Source organism: Lepidochelys olivacea (assembly GCF_965140295.1).
Source record: "Lepidochelys olivacea isolate rLepOli2 genome assembly, chromosome: 3".
Classification (NCBI taxonomy): Eukaryota; Metazoa; Chordata; order Testudines; family Cheloniidae; genus Lepidochelys; species Lepidochelys olivacea.
Genome location: NC_140413.1, coordinates 173537230 through 173559083, shown reverse-complemented (window position 1 = coordinate 173559083; position 21854 = coordinate 173537230). Strand labels below are relative to the sequence as shown.

Genomic DNA, 21854 nt, shown 5'->3' with positions numbered 1-21854 from the left:
AGCTACGGGGTCCCCCCACCAAGATGAGGGTTGGGAGCTGTGTGGGCAGGGCTGGCTGGCAGCTCCACCCCCTGGGGAGAAAATATCAGAGGTCAATGGAAGTCACGGATTCTGTGACCTCTGTGACATAATCATAGCCTTAGCCATGATGAGCTGTGCTGGTGAGCTCTCCACACTGATTAAACAGGAAATGAAAATTCAAAAGTTCCTGGGGCTTGAACAGGGGAGTGGTTGTTTCATGTGTACCTGGCTAACTTGCAGTGGAGTTGAAAGTGCTCTCCAGAGCGGTCACAGCGAAACACTGTGGGACACCTCCTTGAGGCCAATTCATTCAAATTACACAACGCAGTGTCTACGCTATCTCCATGTCAACCCCTGGATGTCTAATCAAGCGCTATGCCTCCCACTGAGGTGGAGTACAGAAGTCGACTTTACAGGCTACTTAAGTCAGTGGAAGGGACTTGGTAATGTAGACACTACATTATTAAATCGACCTACACGGCTTATGTCGACCTAACTTTTCAGTGTAGACCAGGCCTAAGTGTGTCTGCTGTGTACTAAGCCAGGCCTTTTTATGCATTTGTTTTAGGAACATATGTTTTATTGAAAGTTTGCCCTATATCTATTTATCTTGTTCATATAAATTGTGTATTAGGCATATTGAGAATCATAAATTTTAGTAAAATTAATAAATGATCACATTCAAATTTGTGGTTACTGTTTGTCATTAGTAACGTCAATGGCCAACATACATTGCTGCTACTGAACATCCGGGTCTATGGTCCCATTATATTTTTGTCTTAAAGAAGACAAGGACATTTTTGAAGAATAGAATCTTGTGTGGATGTATTTAGATATAGGTGGTTGGAATTACACCCTATCAGTAGCTAGAGGAAATACTATAAAAGTATGTTTTGTAAGGAATATGTTTTGGTTTAGTTTTCACTGTGTTTAGTCATTTAGTTTGCATTTTTATTTTGGAATACTTTAAAATAATCATATTTGGAATAAATGTGTAACTGTTACTTGTTAAGTAATAGCAATGCATGACAAATGTGTTTCTCCATTTTCTAGATGTGGCCACTCGCCTGTGTATCGTTCACGTGAGATGGCAGGCCGAGCCCTTGTTCCATTTGTTATGATAAACCAGATACCACATACAGTACAGTCTCTGCTTGCTGGGCTTCCAGAGTGCACCAATCCATGTATACGACAGAATTCTGTGCATGGACTGCTTCTACAAGTAAGTTCTCCTTTTGCATAATGCGATGTAGTCATAGTTCATGGTGAGTAGAGAAGCACTTAAGCAATGTATGAAAACACTTTACAAATCAGTTATCTAAGATGATAAATATAGAAAGCCAAATTCATAGATGATTTAAATGTTGATATAAATCAGAGTTTGGTAAATTAGTGTAAGTTGATTTAATATCCATGCAAGAAGAGCAGAAGGACAGAGTTGTAAGAAACAGCAATCTACAAGAAGGGTGCAAGACTATATATGACAGCAATGCCACTAATATAGAGTTTTTCATCTTTGAATCTCAGAATGCTTTTAAGAAGTGGAAAAATATCATTATTTCCATTTTACAGATGTGAACATTTATGTGCAGAGAGGTTAAGTGACTTGCCCAAGGTCATACACCAACTCTGTGGCAGGTCACAGTCTCCCACTCCCATATCCTGTCTGTTAATCCTTCTTACTTATCTGACACATTTTCCATGATCCTTTTGGTTGTCACTCTTGCCACAACCTCACCTTGTTGTCCTCTTGGCATGTATGCTACACCCACTTCCTCTTACACACTGACTTATATAACTTACATTACCAATTAAGAAATGTCAGAATTTGGCCCCATATGTAGAAATGCATAAATAACCTATAAATAAATATTTAATTGACTCCATAATTGAAAAGCAAAACTGAAAATAATGAAAAAGTGTAGTTAAAGAATATGAGATACAGATACTTGAATTAAATTTATAAATTTGTGAAACAGTATTATTCCAAAAAATTCTCTGAGCCAAAAAACACAGAGCAAAAACCTCCCAGGCAGAAATAATGATGTCTAAGGATTTGTTAACATCTCTATTTCCATTCTGTTTTTAGAAATGCGTTCTTGATCCTCTTTTTGTTTTTGATTTTCTTTCTTTAACTATTAGGACATTGGACTGTAAAGAGACATTATTAGCTTCAAATTAACTTACTTACAAAGTTTTGGTTTCTTATACAGCATCCTTTTAAATAGTATATCATGAAATTCTTTATGAAAATTCCCTTCAAAATTGTTAATAAGTTTTTTTGTTTGTGTTTTTGCTGTTCTGTAAACATTTAAAAGGGTCTTTTTAGCACAAGAAAAACTGACTACCTAACTTTACTGGGAAACAGTAGAACTTTCTGTGCACAAAAGTGCTATTAAATGCACAAAGTAAAGAAACTTAAAAATTAGAGAAACATTTGTTCCTCTAATGTTTTGGTAATAATAATCTTAGTAATATAGTAATCCTGTAACTATAGTAGATAAAAAAAAAAACTTTTATGCAGATATGCTTTCAAGATGATCATGTCCCTTTTTAAAATATGCAACTGTGACAAAGAGAGAACTTTTTATCTATGTTATTGGAGAAACTTCTTGGGACATGCAGGTATCACTACTACATGCTCAGTGAGTTTCACGTGCTTTCTTGTCTTTGATGTAGTGATTGTCTCTGAAGGAATGAGCTATCAGTTCAAGATAGGTGTGGCAAAAAATGAAATAGCAAAGGACACCCTCAATGCATTCTTTTCAATGGTAATGCATTTCCTTTCACATTGTCACTCAGAATTGTGCTGTTTCTTGTAAAATGGTAATATCTACCCACTTTATAATTTTTTCCCAAATTGCATTTTTGCAGGATTTCCAGAAGGAAGTCCATCTGATGCAAACAGACACCTTTTTCACACTAAAGACCAAATGAATTTAAATTATTTCATCAACTTTGAATGGGAAATACTTAGTAATCTGCTGACATTTACACGTGAGGTTTATTCCCATCCTTTTAGCAATGACCTTCGTCAGATTTTGACATCTATGTCTGAGAAATCATTTGCATAGGGAGATATGAGTTGCCATATTGGATCATATCAGTGGTCCGTATGCTTCCGTGTCCTGTCTCTGGCAATGAACAGTACCAGTTGCTTCTGAGGAAAGTGTGAAATTCCCATAATGGACAATTATCTAGTAATTTGCCTACAGGGGAAATTTCTTAATCAGATGATAGTAGGAGTTGCTTTATGTCCTGAACCTTGAGAGCTGACATCTCTTGTAAATTTTAATCATAGCATATGATATCCTCTAATTTCTTTTGACTGAAGGGTATATTGATAGGGTACAGAGTGGCAGGCCAATTCTGTTTGTATAGGAGTGTTAATGCAGACCTGTCATATTTGGGGATGGGTATTTTAAAGTGCTTTATAGTTTAAGACATTATGGACAGTAGCTTTGCTTGTTTCCTTGTATGTTCTCTAAATCTTTTTCTTGTTCCAAACATTTCTTATAGTTCACTTTTAAATGGAGCAATTAAATCTTTTCTATGTGCTTCTTAATTCTGAACCCAGCTGTGATAAGCTTCATATTCTGTAACTGAAGGTCAAATTCTAGGAAACAGCCCACGATCAATTTGGAATCGTAAATTAACTCACCTGCTGTTCCTTTAATTTAGGGTAATCAGTTGTGTTTTGTGCTTGCTTTTAAATTTGTCATACTAGTAATTTAGCTGCTTTGTTGCCTTTTTTTCATGAGAATTCATCTGACAATGCCTTACTGTGTGTGTTCACTTCTGTTAGCCTGCAACTGTCCATGGCTCTCAACGTATCTTGGCACCCCTTCTTATTGTGAGCTCTCTTATGTCTTTTCCAGAGTGTTCTTTTCTCTTAAATTTCCTGTGTGGTCAGCAATTTTAGGACAGGGGAAACGGAAGGGAGTCCCTATACAGCTATAATCGTCAGCCCCGTGATATACCAGATTTAGTTTCTGGTTTATCATTAATTTACATAAAGTTAGGGGGTTTTTTTTGCTAATACAGACTAACATGGTTACCACTCTGAAACCTGTCATAAAGTTAGTTGTAGGTCTCCAATAATTCCCTCACTATTTTTAGACCCTGGAATGAAAATCTGCTGGCAAATCTATCTTCCCTTCCTGCTTTGTTTTATTTTATAGAAGAGAGTTCAGTGCTTGTAAAAGGAGCCAGATGGTCGGAGCTAAAAATTGAAGTCTTTTGTTTAAATTCACTTGTAGGAGCAGGGCCACTGGGCTGCAGTGATTGGGTTGTATATGCTGCAGGAGAGGAATATTTACCTCAAAACAAAACTGCTTTTAAAAATTAAAAAATCTGTTTTATTGGACTTTGTAAAATTTCTCCTTCCCCTTTTAAAAATATGTTTACAAAATATAAACGTTTGTGAAACAATTTGACATTGTCCCTTTAAAGTGAGTATATGCTTTCCCCCTTTGAATAATGACATGAAACAAAAAAAGCCCAGAATACATGGCTTTATGCCCTGTAATGATACCACTATACATAACATAAAGAAAAAAGACACATTCAATTATGGTTCCTCTAGTTATACGCTAAATAAAACCACCATTGTTGGTAATTGAAAACAATAAAGAGACTGGTTTCATTTTAATTGCTGAAATCCCGGTTTAGGTATTCTCAGATAGAAAATATTTAGCTCTTATCTATATATGTAGAGCCATAAAAAAAAGGAGGGTAGGTCACAATTTTAAATGAAAATTAGAGTTGCATTTTTGAAGAGCTCTTCTGACTAGTTTTGAAAATTGAGTATAACTTTCAAAAATATTCAGAACCAATATTCAGAATTCCTTTTGTAGGCATGGCAGGCATGAGGACAGCAGAAAACCAGTTGATATAGGCAAGATGTAATTGGAGGAGGCAGCTTTAAGTAAATGTTGCATCATTTTTCTTGCACTGTTTATGGAATACCTCTGTGTGAGATCTGCCATTTTGGCAGGAGATGGCTGGTTGGAAAGAGAGTAGGGCATGGAGAGAGTCATTGTGTGTCACTATTCCTTGCAGTCCCTCTTGAAGCATGTCTGGGATGATTGCTGGCAATCTCCACTTTTTTCTTCTCTTATGCTTTTGACCACTGCATCTTTATTGTGTCTGGGTTATGCCTCTCAAGACTCCCCCTCCACTTTTTACTCAAACATCCAATTCATCTGATCATATGCCCCAGCCCTATGTCATACTCAGTCCTGGAACTGCACTCAAGAACACATCATGCCATCTTGATACCTCCATCTAGCTCATTTGTGGCTCTTCTGGTTGAACTGTGTTATTAATAATTTCTCTTAACTGCTTGTGACAAGCTGGGAATTTCTTGGAACACTTCTCCGAAAACAACTAATAGACTTGTGTGCTGTCATGATTTTTCTGTCTTTCTCCCAGAGTTTCTTCAAAGGATATTTTCCTTCTAAAAGAGTTTTCCTATCCTGGAGCTCAAACATGGTAAAACGTAGACTTGTCTGCCTGTTGGCTCCCAGTTTATATCAGCTGTGCCTTCTGTTTACAGGCACAGAACACATTCCTCCAAGTCCAGTTCTTTGCTAACTGCCTATCGCTCCTCAGAAGGGTTTTCTTACTGCATTTTAATTTTTCTGAGTTTTACCTCTCCCACCTCTTACAAGTGCAATGCAGATTTCTTCTCATTTTCTTGAAGATTTGACATTGCCTGTTCATTCTTTAAATTCAGCCCATAGCAATGCAATCTCAGTTAACACATCACAAAACCAGCACCGCTAGTACTTATTGACATCCTTGTTGGCATTCTGAGCAGAAAGGCCTAAGACTGGATGCATATGGAGACTGAACTATACTCTCTCTCACCTAGGCGTGGGATCCCTCCAGGAAACAGTTGAGGCACATTACCACTGCCTATGCCCCATACTCATTGTGTGGACAAATAGGACATTCGGTCTACAGTGTGGCCAATCTGTCTCTGGTTGCAAGTAGTAAAAATGCTTATACGCAGGAGAGATTAAAGAAGTGAAATCCCTTTATTTATTTGAATTAAATTCTGTGGAATGTTTCCCTCCCCTTGTTTGTTCCCTACTCTCTTTTTGTTAAGGTGAGGATTTTGTACTAAAAATGATCCAGAAGGTATAGGATAAATTCTCTTAAAATTGGTTTCTGTTTGTTGAGGCTACTTATCCCTCTTAAAACTGGAGTGAGTGTGTGTGTGTGTAGGGGGGGTATATATACACATCATGTAGTGTAACTTTTGATATCTTGATGCCCAGTTTAACTGAGCACAATGTATGTATTTACCATACTACTTCTAATTTACAAGTTGAGTCCACTTATCCGTTATCACAGTAAATTCAGTTGTTACACATGAGATTTGTAACAAGCTAAGCAAATAGAAATAGAGATGCCCATGCCTTTTATCGTATAGCACTGATTATATTTTTTCTCTTTACAATATCAAATGAATGAAGATTATTAAAAGAGGCAGTGTGGTTTCAGTTAACTTCTCTGTGCCTCAGTTTGCCAATCTGTAAAGTGTGAATAATACTACTTATCTACCTCACAGAGCTTTTGCGAGGATTAACAATGAGAATCAGATAGCTGGGTACCATGGAAAGAGATGGGGAAAGTATAATGAGCCTTACTCCCACTTCATCTTCCTTGCACCCCCTACACAAGGGCCAGTCACAGCAGTACTCCTTTCACTCTGGAGGGAATGCTTGCAATCCCCTTAGTACCTCTGGGTTACAAGTTAGCCTAAAGAGAGAGAGGCTGAGGTAGGGCTCCTTGCTGCCCCACTGTCTACAGCTGACATGGTACACAAAGGAAAGCAAGTTCATTATCCAAATGGGTGGTGGTGTGTGCGCACTCCCTCTGTGCACTGGGGAGCTGCAGGATATTTTTTTGTATCACCTGAGAAACAATTCTTCCCGGAGTTCCCCTGAGGGGTGCAGCTTCATGAGCAGCTTTGAGATCGCTGGCTTAAACTTGCTATAGACGTGCTGAGTATTTAGTTTTATTTAATTTTTCTATTTTATTTAGGTGTTTATTCCATTCAATATTGAGTGACTTTGTCTTAAATTAAAACTGCATAGGGCTGAAAATTTTAATATCATTCTTGAATGTTACTTTCATTAAGCATTAGCAGAACAACCCATTACATTTAAGAAGTTGTATAATTTTTCTAGTTTTGCCCAAAAATTAATAAGATTTTTACATTCCTAAATGACCTTCCATTGAAATACAAAATCTGATAATAGTTGTAAGTATTTCATAGGAATAATTTGGTGAAGGAAAGCTTTTCTTCTTTCTTGTAATACATAGTCTTTTTTAGTTCAAACTAGTCCCTTTAGTGCATGTGTTATAAATGCTTTGAAGAGAATGTGATTGTTGCTATTGAAATCAGTAGCCCTTATGCTGCTTTCACAGCCAGTGGTGGATTAGCCACTGGGCCAATGGGACCCATACCTAGGGGCCTTGCAAAAATGGGCGCTCCCATGCCCTGACCCACTCTGCCCGCCCACCTGGGGCTCCTGCCTGGTAGTGGGGTTGGGGTGCAGGGCCTTGCCCTGCTCCACCCACCCAGCGCTCCTGCTGGGGAGCGGGGGAAGCCCCCACGCCCCAACTCCGCTCCCGAGCAGGGGGACTGCAGGTGAAATGGGGGAGAGGGACCCCCACTTGCTCTGGCCCAGAGCCCCACAAAACCGTAATCCGCCTCTGTTCACAGGTGTAAACGGCGTAGGTCCGATGAAGTCAATAGAGTTCCTGTTGTGTTAACTTAGTGCATGTGATATGAGAATTGGGCCCAAAGAGAGACAAGGGCACTCAAGGTTTGACACTGTGTTACTGAACTGGTTGGTAAACTCATTTTGACTTCAGTGGGTCAGGAGCTCAGAGCTCAGTGCCTTGCAGGAAATCCTCAGCATCTTGCAGGTTTAGGTCTCATGTTCATGAAAATACTCCATATAATTAGCATTATGGTTCATGAGACTTTAATATTTAGTTGGGTTGGCTTGATACAGTGGTATAAAAATGTTGTCGTTTGTGAATTACTTTGTTTGGCTTGGCAGTAGCATTTAAAGCATCGCAGTTCACAGTTAAACTTCTAAAACCTAATATAGTGAGTGCATGTTATTAGCTGGAGATCAAAGAAGAAAAACGACTATAATTAAATGTTTTCAGTTGAAACTTCCTTGCAGCTGCTCTTCTTAAGAGCTCAGTTTTTAGTGTGCAAGATAAGCTTTACTTTTAAGATCAGAACAAAGAGAAAAGAAATATTAGTGTCAAGTGAAAAAACATGCACCTAAACATAAGTAACAGTAACAAAACAGCTGTCTTATTTCTTCATGCTGTAAATTCTTATTCACTATCTATATATTGTCATAGATGTATATAGTGCTTTATAAGTATGTGAGCAGACAAAGGCCATGCACCAAGTAACTTTTCATTGTTCAACACAAATATAGCTAAATTGGCAAAATGGAAGCATCTTGGGAGAAGAGATGAAAAGCGGTGGCAAATTTGCCAAAAAATTCTCTTTCCAGCTCCTAGCTTTTTTTATCAACTCACATGGTACCAACAGTTAGAGATTTCATATCTAGACCAGACAGTACTTTGAAGAAGCCCTTACTTTAATTAATCAATAGCTCTCCCAAACATTGACGCTCTGACTGACTTCCTGAGTCACATCACCAGTTCTCAGGATGAAACAAAATTATAGTCTGATTTTACAACTCTCTTGGATCATTTGATCTAGCCTCTTCTAGTTTCATCAGTTCCTTACTTAGCCTAAATAGGTGAGCAATTAACTGGGGATATGTAGAAGAGCTATCCTCTTAGGCTTTGTCTTCACCGCTTTAAAAAAAAAAAAGGGTGTTTTTTTTTTACAACAGGCGTTAGTTATCCTGTTGTAAAATTCCAGTGGAGACAAAGCATTGTAGTTTTACTGTGAGGTAAATTTGGGGAGGTCAATTATCAGCAGGTGTAATACTGGTCTCGCCTAAGTACCTCACGGTAAATACTACAGGGAAATTGTCTCCATTAGGATTTTATAGTGAGAACTCTTTTGCATTTATCTCATTTTAAAAAAGCAACAAAAAACCACCTCTTTAAGCAGTGAAGACAGTCTTGATCTACCTGATAATTTTCAGAAAGAGCTTTCTGTTTCAGTATTGTACAAGAACATAAGAATGGCCATACTGGGTCAGACCAGAGGTCCATCTAGCCCAGTATCCTGTCTTCCGACAGTGGCCAATGCCAGGTGTCCCAGAGGGAATGAATAGAACAGGCAATCATCAAATGATCCATCCCATTGCCAACCACATATGTTCAGAAATCATGAGTCAGGCCACTAAAATCATGAGATTAAAAAAATAAAATAAAATAAATGTTGGGATCTTTTTGTTTGTCCGTTTTTGAGGCATATTTTAAGCTTTTCTCTGCAACCATGAAGGCTAAAGTCTTCAAATGAAAGCTAACATTCTCATGTAGCCACCTGTCTTCAGAAGCTGGGGCTTAAAAAAACCCAACAACCCCCCAAAAGCACCAAGTATTGTGAAACTTATGATAAAAATGGTGAGAGTTTGTAACACTGCTGTTTCCAGTGTGACTTAAATGGATTCATATAAACAATAGATTCATATTAACAAAAATTATTAAAGGTCTAGAAAACATGACCTGTGAAGGAAGATTGAAAAAATTGGGTTTATTTAGTCTGGAGAAGAGAAGACTGAGAGGGGACATAACAGTTTTCAAGTACATAAAAGGTTGTTACAAGGGAGGAGAGAGAAAAAATATTCTTCTTAACCTCTGAGGATAGGACAAGAAGCAGTGGGCTTAAATTGCAGCAAGGGCGGTTTAGGTTGAACATTAGGAAAAACTTCCTAACTGTCAGAGTGGTTAAGCACTGGAATAAATTGTGGAATCTCCATTATTGGAGATTTTTAAGAGCAGGTTGGACAAACACCTGTCAGGGATGGTCTAGATCAGTGATTCCCAAACTGGAGTTCGTGAAATGTTACGGGGGGTTCTTGGGAAAAAATTCCCTAATGGTGGACAGAGCTGTCTCTAGGGACCCTGGGCAGCACGGGGCCATCAGCCCAGTGCCCCTGGACTTACAAGAGCTAAGTGGATCAAAGCAAGCATATCTATCAGACTGAGGAGATTTAAACGTCAAGACTCCTTATAAGAAATGGAAAGGGAGGTGAATATTTTTTGCTGTTTTTAAAATTAAATAGGCAGCTAGCATTGTTTTTAAAATTATTGTGAAGAACAAGTTTAAGCTTTGTTGTAACGTGCTTTGTTTGCCTGGACTGCTCAAGAACTGAATGCTTGTGTAAGAAGAACTCTTTGAGTTGGCTTCTAAAATGCCTTCATGCTGTTTCACATCTGATACTCCTTGATGAAACATAGGAGCCTTGTCATATAACAGGCTTATTCAAAGTGATACAAGCTACGAAAGTCAGATCTTGGAAGAGTGTTGCCATTTTCATAATGTAATAAAAATACTGTAATGATTAATAATAATAAATAGTGTGTAATAAGCGTGTCATAAAAACAAATTTTATATTTCCAAGGGTATGTCTACACTACAGAATAAGGTTGAATTTATAGAAGTCAGTTTTTTAGAAATCGGTTTTATATATTCGAGTGTGTGTGTCCCCACAGAAAATGCTCTAAGTGCATTAAGTGCATTAACTCGGCGGAGTGCTTCCACAGTACCGAGGCTAGAGTCGACTTCCGGAGTGTTGCACTGTGGGTAGCTATCCCACAGTTCCCGCAGTCTCTGCTGTCCATTGGAATTCTGGGTTGAGATCCCAATGTCTGATGGGGCTAAAACATTGTCGCGGGTGGTTCTGGGTACATATCGTCAGGCCCCCGTTCCCTCCCTCCCTCCGTGAAAGCAAGGGCAGACAATCGTTTCGCGCCTTTTTTCCTGAGTTACCTGTGCAGACGCCATACCACGGCAAGCATGGAGCCCGCTCAGGTAACCGTCACCGTATGTCTCCTGGGTGCTGGCAGACGCGGTACGGCATTGCTACACAGTAGCAGCAACCCATTGCCTTCTGGCAGCAGACGGTGCAGTACGACTGGTAGCCGTTCTCGTCGTGTCCGAGGTGCTCCTGGCCACGTCGGCTGGGAGCGCCTGGGCAGACATGGGCGAAGGGACTAAATTTGGAGTGACTTGACCAGGTCATTCTCTTTAGTCCTGCATCAGTCCTATTGAACTGTCTTATGGTGAGCAGGCAGGCGATACGGATTGCTACCAGTCCTATTGCATCATCTTCTGCCGGGCAGGCAAGAGATGAGGATGGCTAGCAGTCCTACTGCACCATCTTCTGCTGAGCAGCCATGAGATGTGGATGGCATGCAGTCCTTCTGCACCGTCTGCTGCCAGCCAAAGATGTAAAAGATAGATGGAGTGGATCAAAACAAGAAATAGATCAGATTTGTTTTGTACTCATTTGCCTCCTCCCCTGTCTAGGGGACTCATTCCTCTAGGTCACACTGCAGTCACTCACAGAGAAGGTGCAGCGAGGTAAATCTAGCCATGTATCAATCAGAGGCCAGGCTAACCTCCTTGTTCCAATAAGAACAATAACTTAGGTGCACCATTTCTTATTGGAACCCTCTGTGAAGTCCTGCCTGAAATACTCCTTGATGTAAAGCCACCCCCTTTGTTGATTTTAGCTCCCTGAAGCCAACCCTGTAAGCAGTGTCGTCAGTTGCCCCTCTCTCCGTCAGAGCAACGGCAGACAATCGTTCCGCGCCTTTTTTCTGTGCGGACGCCATACCAAGGCAAGCATGGAGGCCGCTCAGCTCACTTTGGCAATTAGGAGCACATTAAACACCACAAGCATTATCCAGCAGTACATGCAGCACCAGAACATGGCAAAGCGATACCGGGCGAGGAGGCGACGTCAGCGCGGTCACGTGAGTGATCAGGACATGGACACAGATTTCTCTGAAAGCATGGGCCCTGCCAATGCATGCATCATGGTGCTAATGGGGCAGGTTCATGCTGTGGAACGCCGATTCTGGGCTCGGGAAACAAGCACAGACTGGTGGGACCACATAATGTTGCAGGTTTGGGACGATTCCCAGTGGCTGCAAAACTTTCACATGCGTAAGGGCACTTTCATGACTTTCACTTTGTGACTTGCTTTCCCCTGCCCTGAAGCGCATGAATACCAAGATGAGAGCAGCCCTCACAGTTGAGAAGCGAGTGGCGATAGCCCTGTGGAAGCTTGCAACGCCAGACAACTACCGGTCAGTTGGGAATCAATTTGGAGTGGGCAAATCTACTGTTGGGGCTGCTGTGATGCAAGTAGCCCACGCAATCAAAGATCTGCTGATATCAAGGGTAGTGACCCTGGGAAATGTGCAGGACATAGTGGATGGCTTTGCTGCAATGGGATTCCCTAACTATGGTGGGGCCATAGACGGAACCCATATCCCTATCTTGGCACCGGAGCACCAAGCCGCCGAGTACATAAACCGCAAGGGGTACTTTTCAATAGTGCTGCAAGCTCTGGTGGATCACAAGGGACGTTTCACCAACGTCAACGTGGGATGGCCGGAAAAGGTACATGACGCTCGCATCTTCAGGAACTCTGGTCTGTTTCAAAAGCTGCAGGAAGGGACATTATTCCCAGACCAGAAAATAACCGTTGGGGATGTTGAAATGCCTATATGTATCCTTGGGGACCCAGCCGACCCCTTAATGCCATGGCTCATGAAGCCGTACACAGGCAGCCTGGACAGTAGTCAGCAGCTGTTCAATTACAGGCTGAGCAAGTGCAGAATGGTGGTAGAATGTGGATTTGGATGTTTAAAGGCGCGCTGGCGCAGTTTACTGACTTGCTTAGACCTCAGCGAAACCAATATTCCCACTGTTATTACTGCTTGCTGTGCGCTCCACAATATCTGTGAGAGTAATGGGGAGACGTTTATGGCGGGGTGGGAGGTTGAGGCAAATCGCCTGGCTGCTGGTTACGCGCAGCCAGACACCGGGGCGGTTAGAAGAGCACAGGAGGGCGCGGTACGCATCAGAGAAGCTTTGAAAACCAGTTTCATGACTGGCCAGGCTACAGTGTGAAAGTTCTGTTTGTTTCTCCTTGATGAAACCCCCCGCCCCTTGGTTCACTCTACTTCCCTGTAAGATGAGCACCCTCCCTTCCTCCCTTCGATCACCGCTTGCAGAGGCAATAAAGTCATTGTTGCTTCACATTCATGCATTCTTTATTCATTCATCACACAAATAGGGGGATGACTACCAAGGTAGCCCAGGAGGGGTGGTGGAGGAGGGAAAGAAAATGCCACACAGCACTTTAAAAGTTTACAACTTCAAAATTTGTTGAATGCCAGCCTTCTTTTTTTGGGGCAATCCTCTGTGGTGGAGTGGCTGGTTGGCCGGTGGCCCCCCCACCGCGTTCTTGGGCGTCTGGGTGTGGAGGCTATGGAACTTGGGGAGGAGGGCGGTTGGTTACACAGGGGCTGTAGTGGCATTCTGTGCTCCAGCTGCCTTTGCTGCAGCTCAACTATACACTGGAGCATACTGGTTTGGTCCTCCAGCAGCCTCAGCATTGAATCCTGCCTCCTCTCATCACGCTGCTGCCACATTTGAGCTTCAGCCCTGTCTTCAGCCCGCCTCCTCTCCTCCCGGTCATTTTGTGCTTTCCTGCACTCTGACATTATTTGCCTCCACGCATTCGTCTGTGCTCTGTCAGTGTGGGAGGACAGCATGAGCTTGGAGAACATTTCATCTCGAGTGTGTTTTTTTTTTCTTTCTAAGCTTCACTAGCCTCTGGGAAGGAGAAGATCCTGTGATCATTGAAACACATGCAGCTGGTGGAGAAAAAAAAAGGGACAGCGGTATTTAAAAAGACACCTTTTATAAAACAGTGGCTACACTCTTTCAGGGTAAACCTTGCTGTTAACATTACATACATAGCACATGTTCTTTCGTTACAAGGTCTCATTTTGCCTCCCCCTACCACGTGGCTACCCCCTCAACCTTCCCCCCTCCCTGTGGCTAACAGCGGGGAACATCTCTGTTTAGCCACAGGCAAACAGCCCAGCAGGAACGGGCACCTCTGAGTGTCCCCTGAAGAAAAGCACTCTATTTCAACCAGGTGACCATGAATGATATCTCACTCTCCTGAGGATAACACAGAGAGATAAAGAACGGATGTTGTTTGAACGCCAGCAAACATACACTGCAATACTTTGTTGTACAATGATTCCTGAGTACGTGTTACTGGTCTGGAGTGGTAAAGTGTCCTACCATGAAGGACGCAATAAGGCTGCCCTCCCCAGAAACCTTTTGCAAAGGCTTTGGGAGTACATCCAGGAGAGCCGCGAATGCCAGGGCAAAGTAATCCTTTCACATGCTTGCTTTTAAACCATGTATAGTATTTTAAAAGGTATACTCACCGGAGGTCCCTTCTCCGCCTGCTGGGTCCAGGAGGCAGCCTTGGGTGTGTTCGGGGGGTACTGGCTCCAGGTCCAGGGTGAGAAACAGTTCCTGGCTGTTGGGAAAACCGGTTTCTCCGCTTGCTTGCTGTGAGCTATCTACAACCTCATCATCATCTTCGTCGTCCCCAAAACCTGCTTCCGTATTGCCTCCATCTCCATTGAAGGAGTCAGACAACACGGCTGGGGTAGTGGTGGCTGAACCCCCTAAAATGGCATGCAGCTCATCATAGAAGTGGCATGTTTGGGGCTCTGACCCGGAGCGGCCGTTCGCCTCTCTGGTTTTCTGGTAGGCTTGCCTCAGCTCCTTCAGTTTCACGCGGCACTGCTTTGGGTCCCTGTTATGGCCTCTGTCCTTCATGCCCTGGGAGATTCTGACAAAGGTTTTGGCATTTCGAAAACTGGAACGGAGTTCTGAAAGCACGGATTCCTCTCCCCATACAGCGATCAGATCCCGTACCTCCCGTTCGGTCCATGCTGGAGCTCTTTTGCGATTCTGGGACTCCATCATGGTCACCTCTGCTGATGAGCTCTGCATGGTCACCTGCAGCTTGCCACACTGGCCAAACAGGAAATGAGATTCAAAAGTTCGCGGTTCTTTTCTTGTCTACCTGGCCAGTGCATCTGAGTTGAGAGTGCTGTCCAGAGTGGTCACAATGGAGTACTCTGGGATAGCTCCCGGAGGCCAATACCGTCGAATTGTGTCCACAGTACCCCAAATTCGAGCCGGCAAGGCCAATTTAAGCGCTAATCCACTTGTCGGGGTGGAGTAAGGAAATCGATTTTAAGAGCCCTTTAAGTCGAAATAAAGGGCTTCATCGTGTGGACGGGTGCAGGTTTACATCGATTTAATGCTACTAAATTCGACCTAAAGTCCTAGTGTAGACCAGGGCTAAGATCATTGCTTTTATAATTTATACTCAGGTAAAGGAGAAAATCCTTGGAAATATTCATTTTTAGGAGGGGTTTTGCGAGACTTGACATTTTAGTGAAAGGGGTTCACAGTTTAGGGAACCACTGGTCTAGATAATACTTAGTCCTGCCTTGAGTGCAGGGGACTGGACTAGATGACCTCTCGAGGTCCCTTCCAGTTCTATGATTCTATGAAAATGCCTTCATATTGATTTATACGCAAATATGGATATACATCACAATACGATATTTCTCCTAATAATATATTGACTAGGTGCATATACCAAACAGGAATTCAAATTGTTGTTCATTTTATGTATTTAATTTTTTTTAAAGAAATCTGAAGATATAGTCCATACACTTACACACAAGTTCTCTAATAATATAAAATAATATATAGAACTGGACAAAATAGATGACAATTACAGAATTTTAAAATATCTTCAAAATGAGAACTCTTCAAAATTTTTCTACGAGTGCTAAAAATATGAAAGAACATTTTTAAACCTTGTACTTATAAAAATGGTTCTTTATTATATATTTACAAAATATTTTCATTGGCACAGTGTTCCAGAATATTTTTATAGAAAGACTTTTTATAGAATCAATTCTTCTCTACATTTATTACAGTAATTTAGGGCCTGATTCAGAGCCTACTGAAATTAATAAAAAACGATCACTGAGTTCAGTGACCTTAGCTACTGACATGGGGCCTGATTTAGTGTACTATATCAGGGTAGTCAACAGGCTGACTGCGAGCCAAATCAAGATCACCAGATGCTTTTGAACAGACCCTGAAATTGTTTTATTTACTTATTATTGTTTTATTATTATTTTTATTGTTTTCTCTGGAATATTTTCTTGACCCAGAAATTTGGACCTTTACAAAAAATAAGTGACTGCCCCTGAACTATATGCTTTCTTTTCAGTCAGCAGCACAGCTTTCTTGAGATGCATTTCAGACTGAGATCTGTCAGTTGAGATGAGACCGCTAATTACAAAACTAACTCAGCTGCAGACTTCGGTGACCTATATCTGTCAGTCAATTTTCCACTATATTGTTACACTTAGGGCTTGTCTATACTTACAGCTAAATCGATTCTGCTGCGATCGATGCGGTGGTGTTGATTTAGCGGGTTTGGTGAAGACAAGCTAAGTTGATGGCAGAGCGCTGTCCTGTCGGTGTCTGTAGTCCACCTCCCCGGCAAGCAGAAGGCGAGCTGACGGAAGAGCGTCTCCCGTTCACACAGTACAGTGCAGACACCGCTGTAAGTTGACCTAAGTTACATCGACTTCAGTTACATAACTGATGTAGCATAACTTAGGTCGACTTACAGCTTCAGTATAGAGCAGCCCTTAATCTGTAATAAGTTTTATATAACGGTTTACTGTGTACTTTTATATAAAACAGTTCTTTAAAAGTGGAACACAGAGTAGTACATTGTTTTACAAGATGTTACATAATTTGCTTAACTTTACTACTAGAAGTTGCTGCATTGAAGTGAAGCGGTGGCACAGTCAAGCATGTACATGTTTGTAAGATTGGGGCATTAGTGTAACTTCATGAGTACAAACAGGCAGCTGAGTAGCTTTATTCATGTGTCAACTCTGGTGGCACTTTATTTTTCTACATTGCAAGATGCACAATGAGCAAGAAAAATGATCCTATTGAGTTTTTTTCACAGTACAGTTTTTCTGTATGTATGTATTTAGTTATTTTACTGTGTGGATGTGTTATGGAACCCATTTTTGCTCTGAATGCTGTTAAGAATTGCTGAACACCTTAAATGTAGCAGTGCTGGTTGCTCCCTATATATTGTACTGCTTTATTTGAAACAGTCAGTGAATTTGCAGTTGGCAAAATATTCATTTTGTGATGGGTTTTATAATCCTCAGTACTTGTAAGCGAAACAGATGTAGCTGGTTTGCGTACATATTTGATATAATATGACATAATATATTTGTCCTCTTAATGGTCTAAAACCAAAACCTGTAGAAAGCAGTACATTGTTCAGCGCCTAAAAGAGAGTCTGTTTAACTTATATACCATAGTATGTAACAAACAATACTGTTGCCTTTTTGTAAATTATCTTTAAAGCAGGAGCTATTTTATATAGAAATAGGCCGTGTTTTTCAATGTCTAAAGTTTTATTGAAACTAATTAATGTGGCTAAATGTATTAATTATTTTTATTAACGCCATTGTTAGCACCATGGTAAACTCTTAGTAGCTTAATGAAAGGGAAATTATTATATTTGTAATATCTTAATGTGGATGTTAGAAGCAAACTCTGTTGTCACAAGGTACTTCTTTTTCCATTTAGATCTTTACAAACGTGAAACTATTTTGAGCATTAGCCAGTTAATTTGATTTAGTCCTGACTGATTTAGGTTCCCTGAAGAGCAGGTTGAACTTGAGTGAAATCTTAAATTTTTCTCTTATTTTTAAGAGTTCAGTTATGCATCAAAGGACATATTTCTTGCACCTGTTTTATATTATGAATCCTTAATAAGTGTCCTCCATGATTAGTCAGAAAAGCAGTACTATCATTCTGTCACAGACAAAGGATGTTTTTACATTTGGGAAGGAAAAAGTTGAAACTTGTAAAGTGTATTGAAGATTTCGCCTACTAGGTGGTATGGTGGATTTAATCTGGCAATCTACAGAGTTCATTTTTCATCTGTGAAAATGTGTTTTGCATCCCACCCGCATAGGTATTTTTCTTCCTTTTGATCTGAAAACGATATCTTTAAAAGGTTCATCGCCAAAAGAAAGATAATCCTGGATACACATCCTGGATACACGTCTTAAAATACCAATCCATGATGTGTTGTAAAATGTTACAGTCAGGAAAAATATTTATGAACAATGAGGGCTTTTTATTATGCCCAGTATCTTTTAAAATTCATACTACATTCAGAAAACAAAGAAGGGTGTCAATGTTTGGTCTCTGGGGACTTTCTCAACCTATCTGAAAAAACAGAACATAATTTTACTTGAGACAAGGAATTGGAGTACCAGCATCTAAAGTGATGGATGAGAGAAGAAAAGGATGAGGGGCAAATAGATACCAAAAAGTGGGTAATTAATTGGCAAAGGATCAGCTTACATACAGCAAAGGCCAAATTTAAGAATCCCAAATACTAGAATGAAGATTATAAGCAAGATCGGAAAAAAGGAACAGCAAGTAATAAAATGGAGCCAAGTCAACAAAACAGAATGAAATAAAAGGACAATTGACTCGGGAGGGAAAATCTTTTTAATAAGAAACCAGTAGAATTAATTTAATACCTCTTTTCTTCCCTGAATCTACAGCTTTGTGATCACCTTACTGCTAGTCTCACTGTCTTTTCATCTGATACAAGTCACAGTCCTTCCTCGTGCTAGCCTTTTGGCTGTCCCTGTCCTTTCTGTGTTTTATTGATTGTTTAATTATTTTATATATCTCCATTTCTAAAGTAGCAACAATTGTATAAGGATTTTCTGGGAGCAGGTGGGATGCAGCTGTTTGATTCTTGACTCTGAATAAAGTTTTTTTAACTTTTTTACTTCTAAAAATCTAAACAGGCTAGGTGGAGTGTGAGAGTGGGCTGAGAGCAACCCTTAACGCATGTTTGGTAGTTCTTTTGTTTTATTTTTCTCTCCCAAATGAGGTTGCGAGTTTTCCTAAATGGGGTGAGTGAGTTTCTCCCCCCTCCCAACTAGTCACATTTAAATCCCTGTGCGCACCCCTGCCATTGTACATTACTTTGCATTTATCAGCATTGAATTCCATCTGCCACTTTGTTACCTGTCTTTGTTGTAACTCTTCTCAGTCTGCTTTAGACTTAATTGTCTTGAGTAGTTTTGTATCATCTGCAAACTTTCCTACCCCACTGTTGGTGGGGAGCTAACTGAGAGGGTGACAGGGGATGGAGGTTAGGGATATCCCTAACATACCTCTTTCTTACTCCCATAGCTAGAGGGGGATCTGAAGGCATGATAGACATGTTTCCCAGGCCTTCCCCATTGTCTTTCCTTCTTTTCACAGTATCTACTGTTTGCCAAAGGTCCCCCATGAATTCTGCTGTCAGAGGTTTTCCCCTGTCTCCACACAGTGCAGAATGTCCTCAGTCCTCCCACTCTGTTGTGTTGTCCCTGTTTCCTTGATGTCACCTGCTATCCTAGAACATTGTTGTTTTCATTAGTGGGTTTCCTTTCTGTTTTCATAATGTTTCTGATGTTCCCTTGCATCTGAGACCAGATGTTGATGTAATAAAACCCAGGCATTGGGCACAACGCAGGGGTTACTAATTGAAATTTCAGGGCCAGAATTATGCAGGAGGGTGACAGATTAGATGATCATAATGATCCTTTGGCCTTAAGTTCTCCAGGAAATTTGGTGGGGCCAAATTATGGCAAAGAATTTAAATAGTCTTGTTAGTAATTTTTTCCTAAAAAAATGGTGTAAGCATATTTCTCCGTATATAGGTAGAAATATAGAAAAATTGATATCTGTATGTCTACTTTTGTTTCAGAAAGGGTTGAGTAAAAGGGTGAGACTCATCATCAGGAAATCTTACAAATGATTATATTTGCCCTTTAAAGTGCTTTCCTTTATTTCAAAATTGCCCAACCACTCAGTATTACAAGAATTCACATAAGAATTCAGCTTTCACTGTTTCCCGTTGACTTATGGCCTGATTTTCAAAGGTTTAGCACCGGTAGTCCCATTGACTTTGATTTAAATAGTATCTATGGTTTCTTCGCACGTTTAATTTTTTTTCCCTTCCCAGACTATAACTTCTAAACAGTCTCTAGTTATAGACTGTCTAGAGGTTAAGGGGTGTTTTGGTTAAAGTTTTACTAAAACAAAATTTCAGATATCCATTTGTTATTTACTTTTTCTGACTATATAAGAATGTTCTCCCTTCAAGTTAGTAAATAGTGCTTTAGGTATTGAAAAGGTTTTTTTTCATGGAGAAGTTTATTTGAGAGGGAAAAATAAATAATCTTTATGGTCCCTTTGCAGCTGTATATTTACAGAATATATCGACATAGGAGTGAAGTTTAATTTAAACGTGATAGTTGCACTGTCTAAATGTATGTATTCATTACGTTTCATAATGTTAGAGATTTGACTTGATAATATTCAAAGAAAAAGTCTGTCAAGGTGGCAGAGTTATAATTTATAAGGCCTAAATTAAAAAAAAAACCTCCAAGAAACAGCTGTATAGCAAATTGAATATGTTGTATCCTTATCACCCAGTTAAAAATATTCAGCAATTTTTTCCCTTTTTATCTGTTCTCTTTATTTGTGAAACAATGCAGTACATGTAACTAGATTAATAAATGTAAAGAGATCAATAATCACTTCACTAACTTCACTATATGCACCCCAGATGACTTCTGTCTTCTTGCTTCTTTGCATTTTAACATTTGAGCTACTGTGTGTGGTGTTAGTTGTGAATGTTTAGGGTAACCACTAGGGGACATAGAGCAAGGCAGTAAGAGTCAATGTAAACAGGAAATAAAGGCAGTCTTGCATTCACCCCAACCAAGGTACGCTAAACCTATGTAATCTCTACATTGTGTACCATAAAAAGATATCAGCTGGAGAGTTTGCTCTTCTCTTGAGTCAGATTGAATTTTGAACAACAAAATGAACCTATGTATTTTATTTTTCATCTGGTGGTGATCAATATTGAAGACCAAAAGAGCTATTGTCAGACATGGAACAGCTCACGTTCAGTTGCCTAGATATTTGAGTAAATACAGCAGTTTAAAACACGTTAATTATAAAACAAGATTACCATGTTTGCACTTTTGTCCCCTTACTAATACAACCCATATAATAAGAAAAGAGAAGATGCATACTGTATATGTGTATTGGTATAGTTACATCAAACAATATCTGTTTGAAACAATTCGCTTTCTCTCTCGAACAAGAAGAGACTTCATTGATGGTAATTCAGGTTGCCCAACCAGTCCCAATTCTGCCCATGCATCCTGCCTGTTTGTGAGATCTGAGTCCTTGTCCCTGCACACTGTCTTTCCTCCAACCCACTTGTTCCTAGTTGTTGCCTGCCCAGTCCCAGTCTCCCTTGTTGGCTCCATGTCGAATCTCAGTCATCCCCTGCCCAATGACTATCTCCTATTTCTTTCCCTTGCGCAGCTGGTCCAGTCTCCCCCCTCCACACTCAGTTACCAGTCTCCTCTGCCTCCAAACTCCCATTCCCAGTTTCCCTCATTTTCCCCTCACAAGCCTCCAGTCCCAGTTTCCCTCTCCCCCACTTAGGCTTCTTGTCCCACTCTTGTCGCCCCCGCCCCCCACCACCTCACCGGGGTCCAGCTCTTTTCCTCTCTAGTTTTGAACCAGGCAGCTTCATTCTCCATGCTGCCTAGGCCCAACAGGGAGTTCAATGAGAGTACAGGAGAGGCAGTATCCCTGATCTTAG

General features: G+C 40.5%; 1 protein-coding gene across 1 annotated transcript in view; it reads left to right on the top strand.

Moving 5' to 3' along the window:
- Positions 1–21854, top strand: part of THADA (THADA armadillo repeat containing) — a 288720-nt gene that overhangs the window by 138465 nt on the left and 128401 nt on the right. The window contains exon 29 of the mRNA XM_084623532.1: positions 1075–1243. Coding sequence (XP_084479658.1) covers positions 1075–1243 — 169 coding nt within the window. The remainder of the gene's footprint in view (positions 1–1074; positions 1244–21854) is intronic.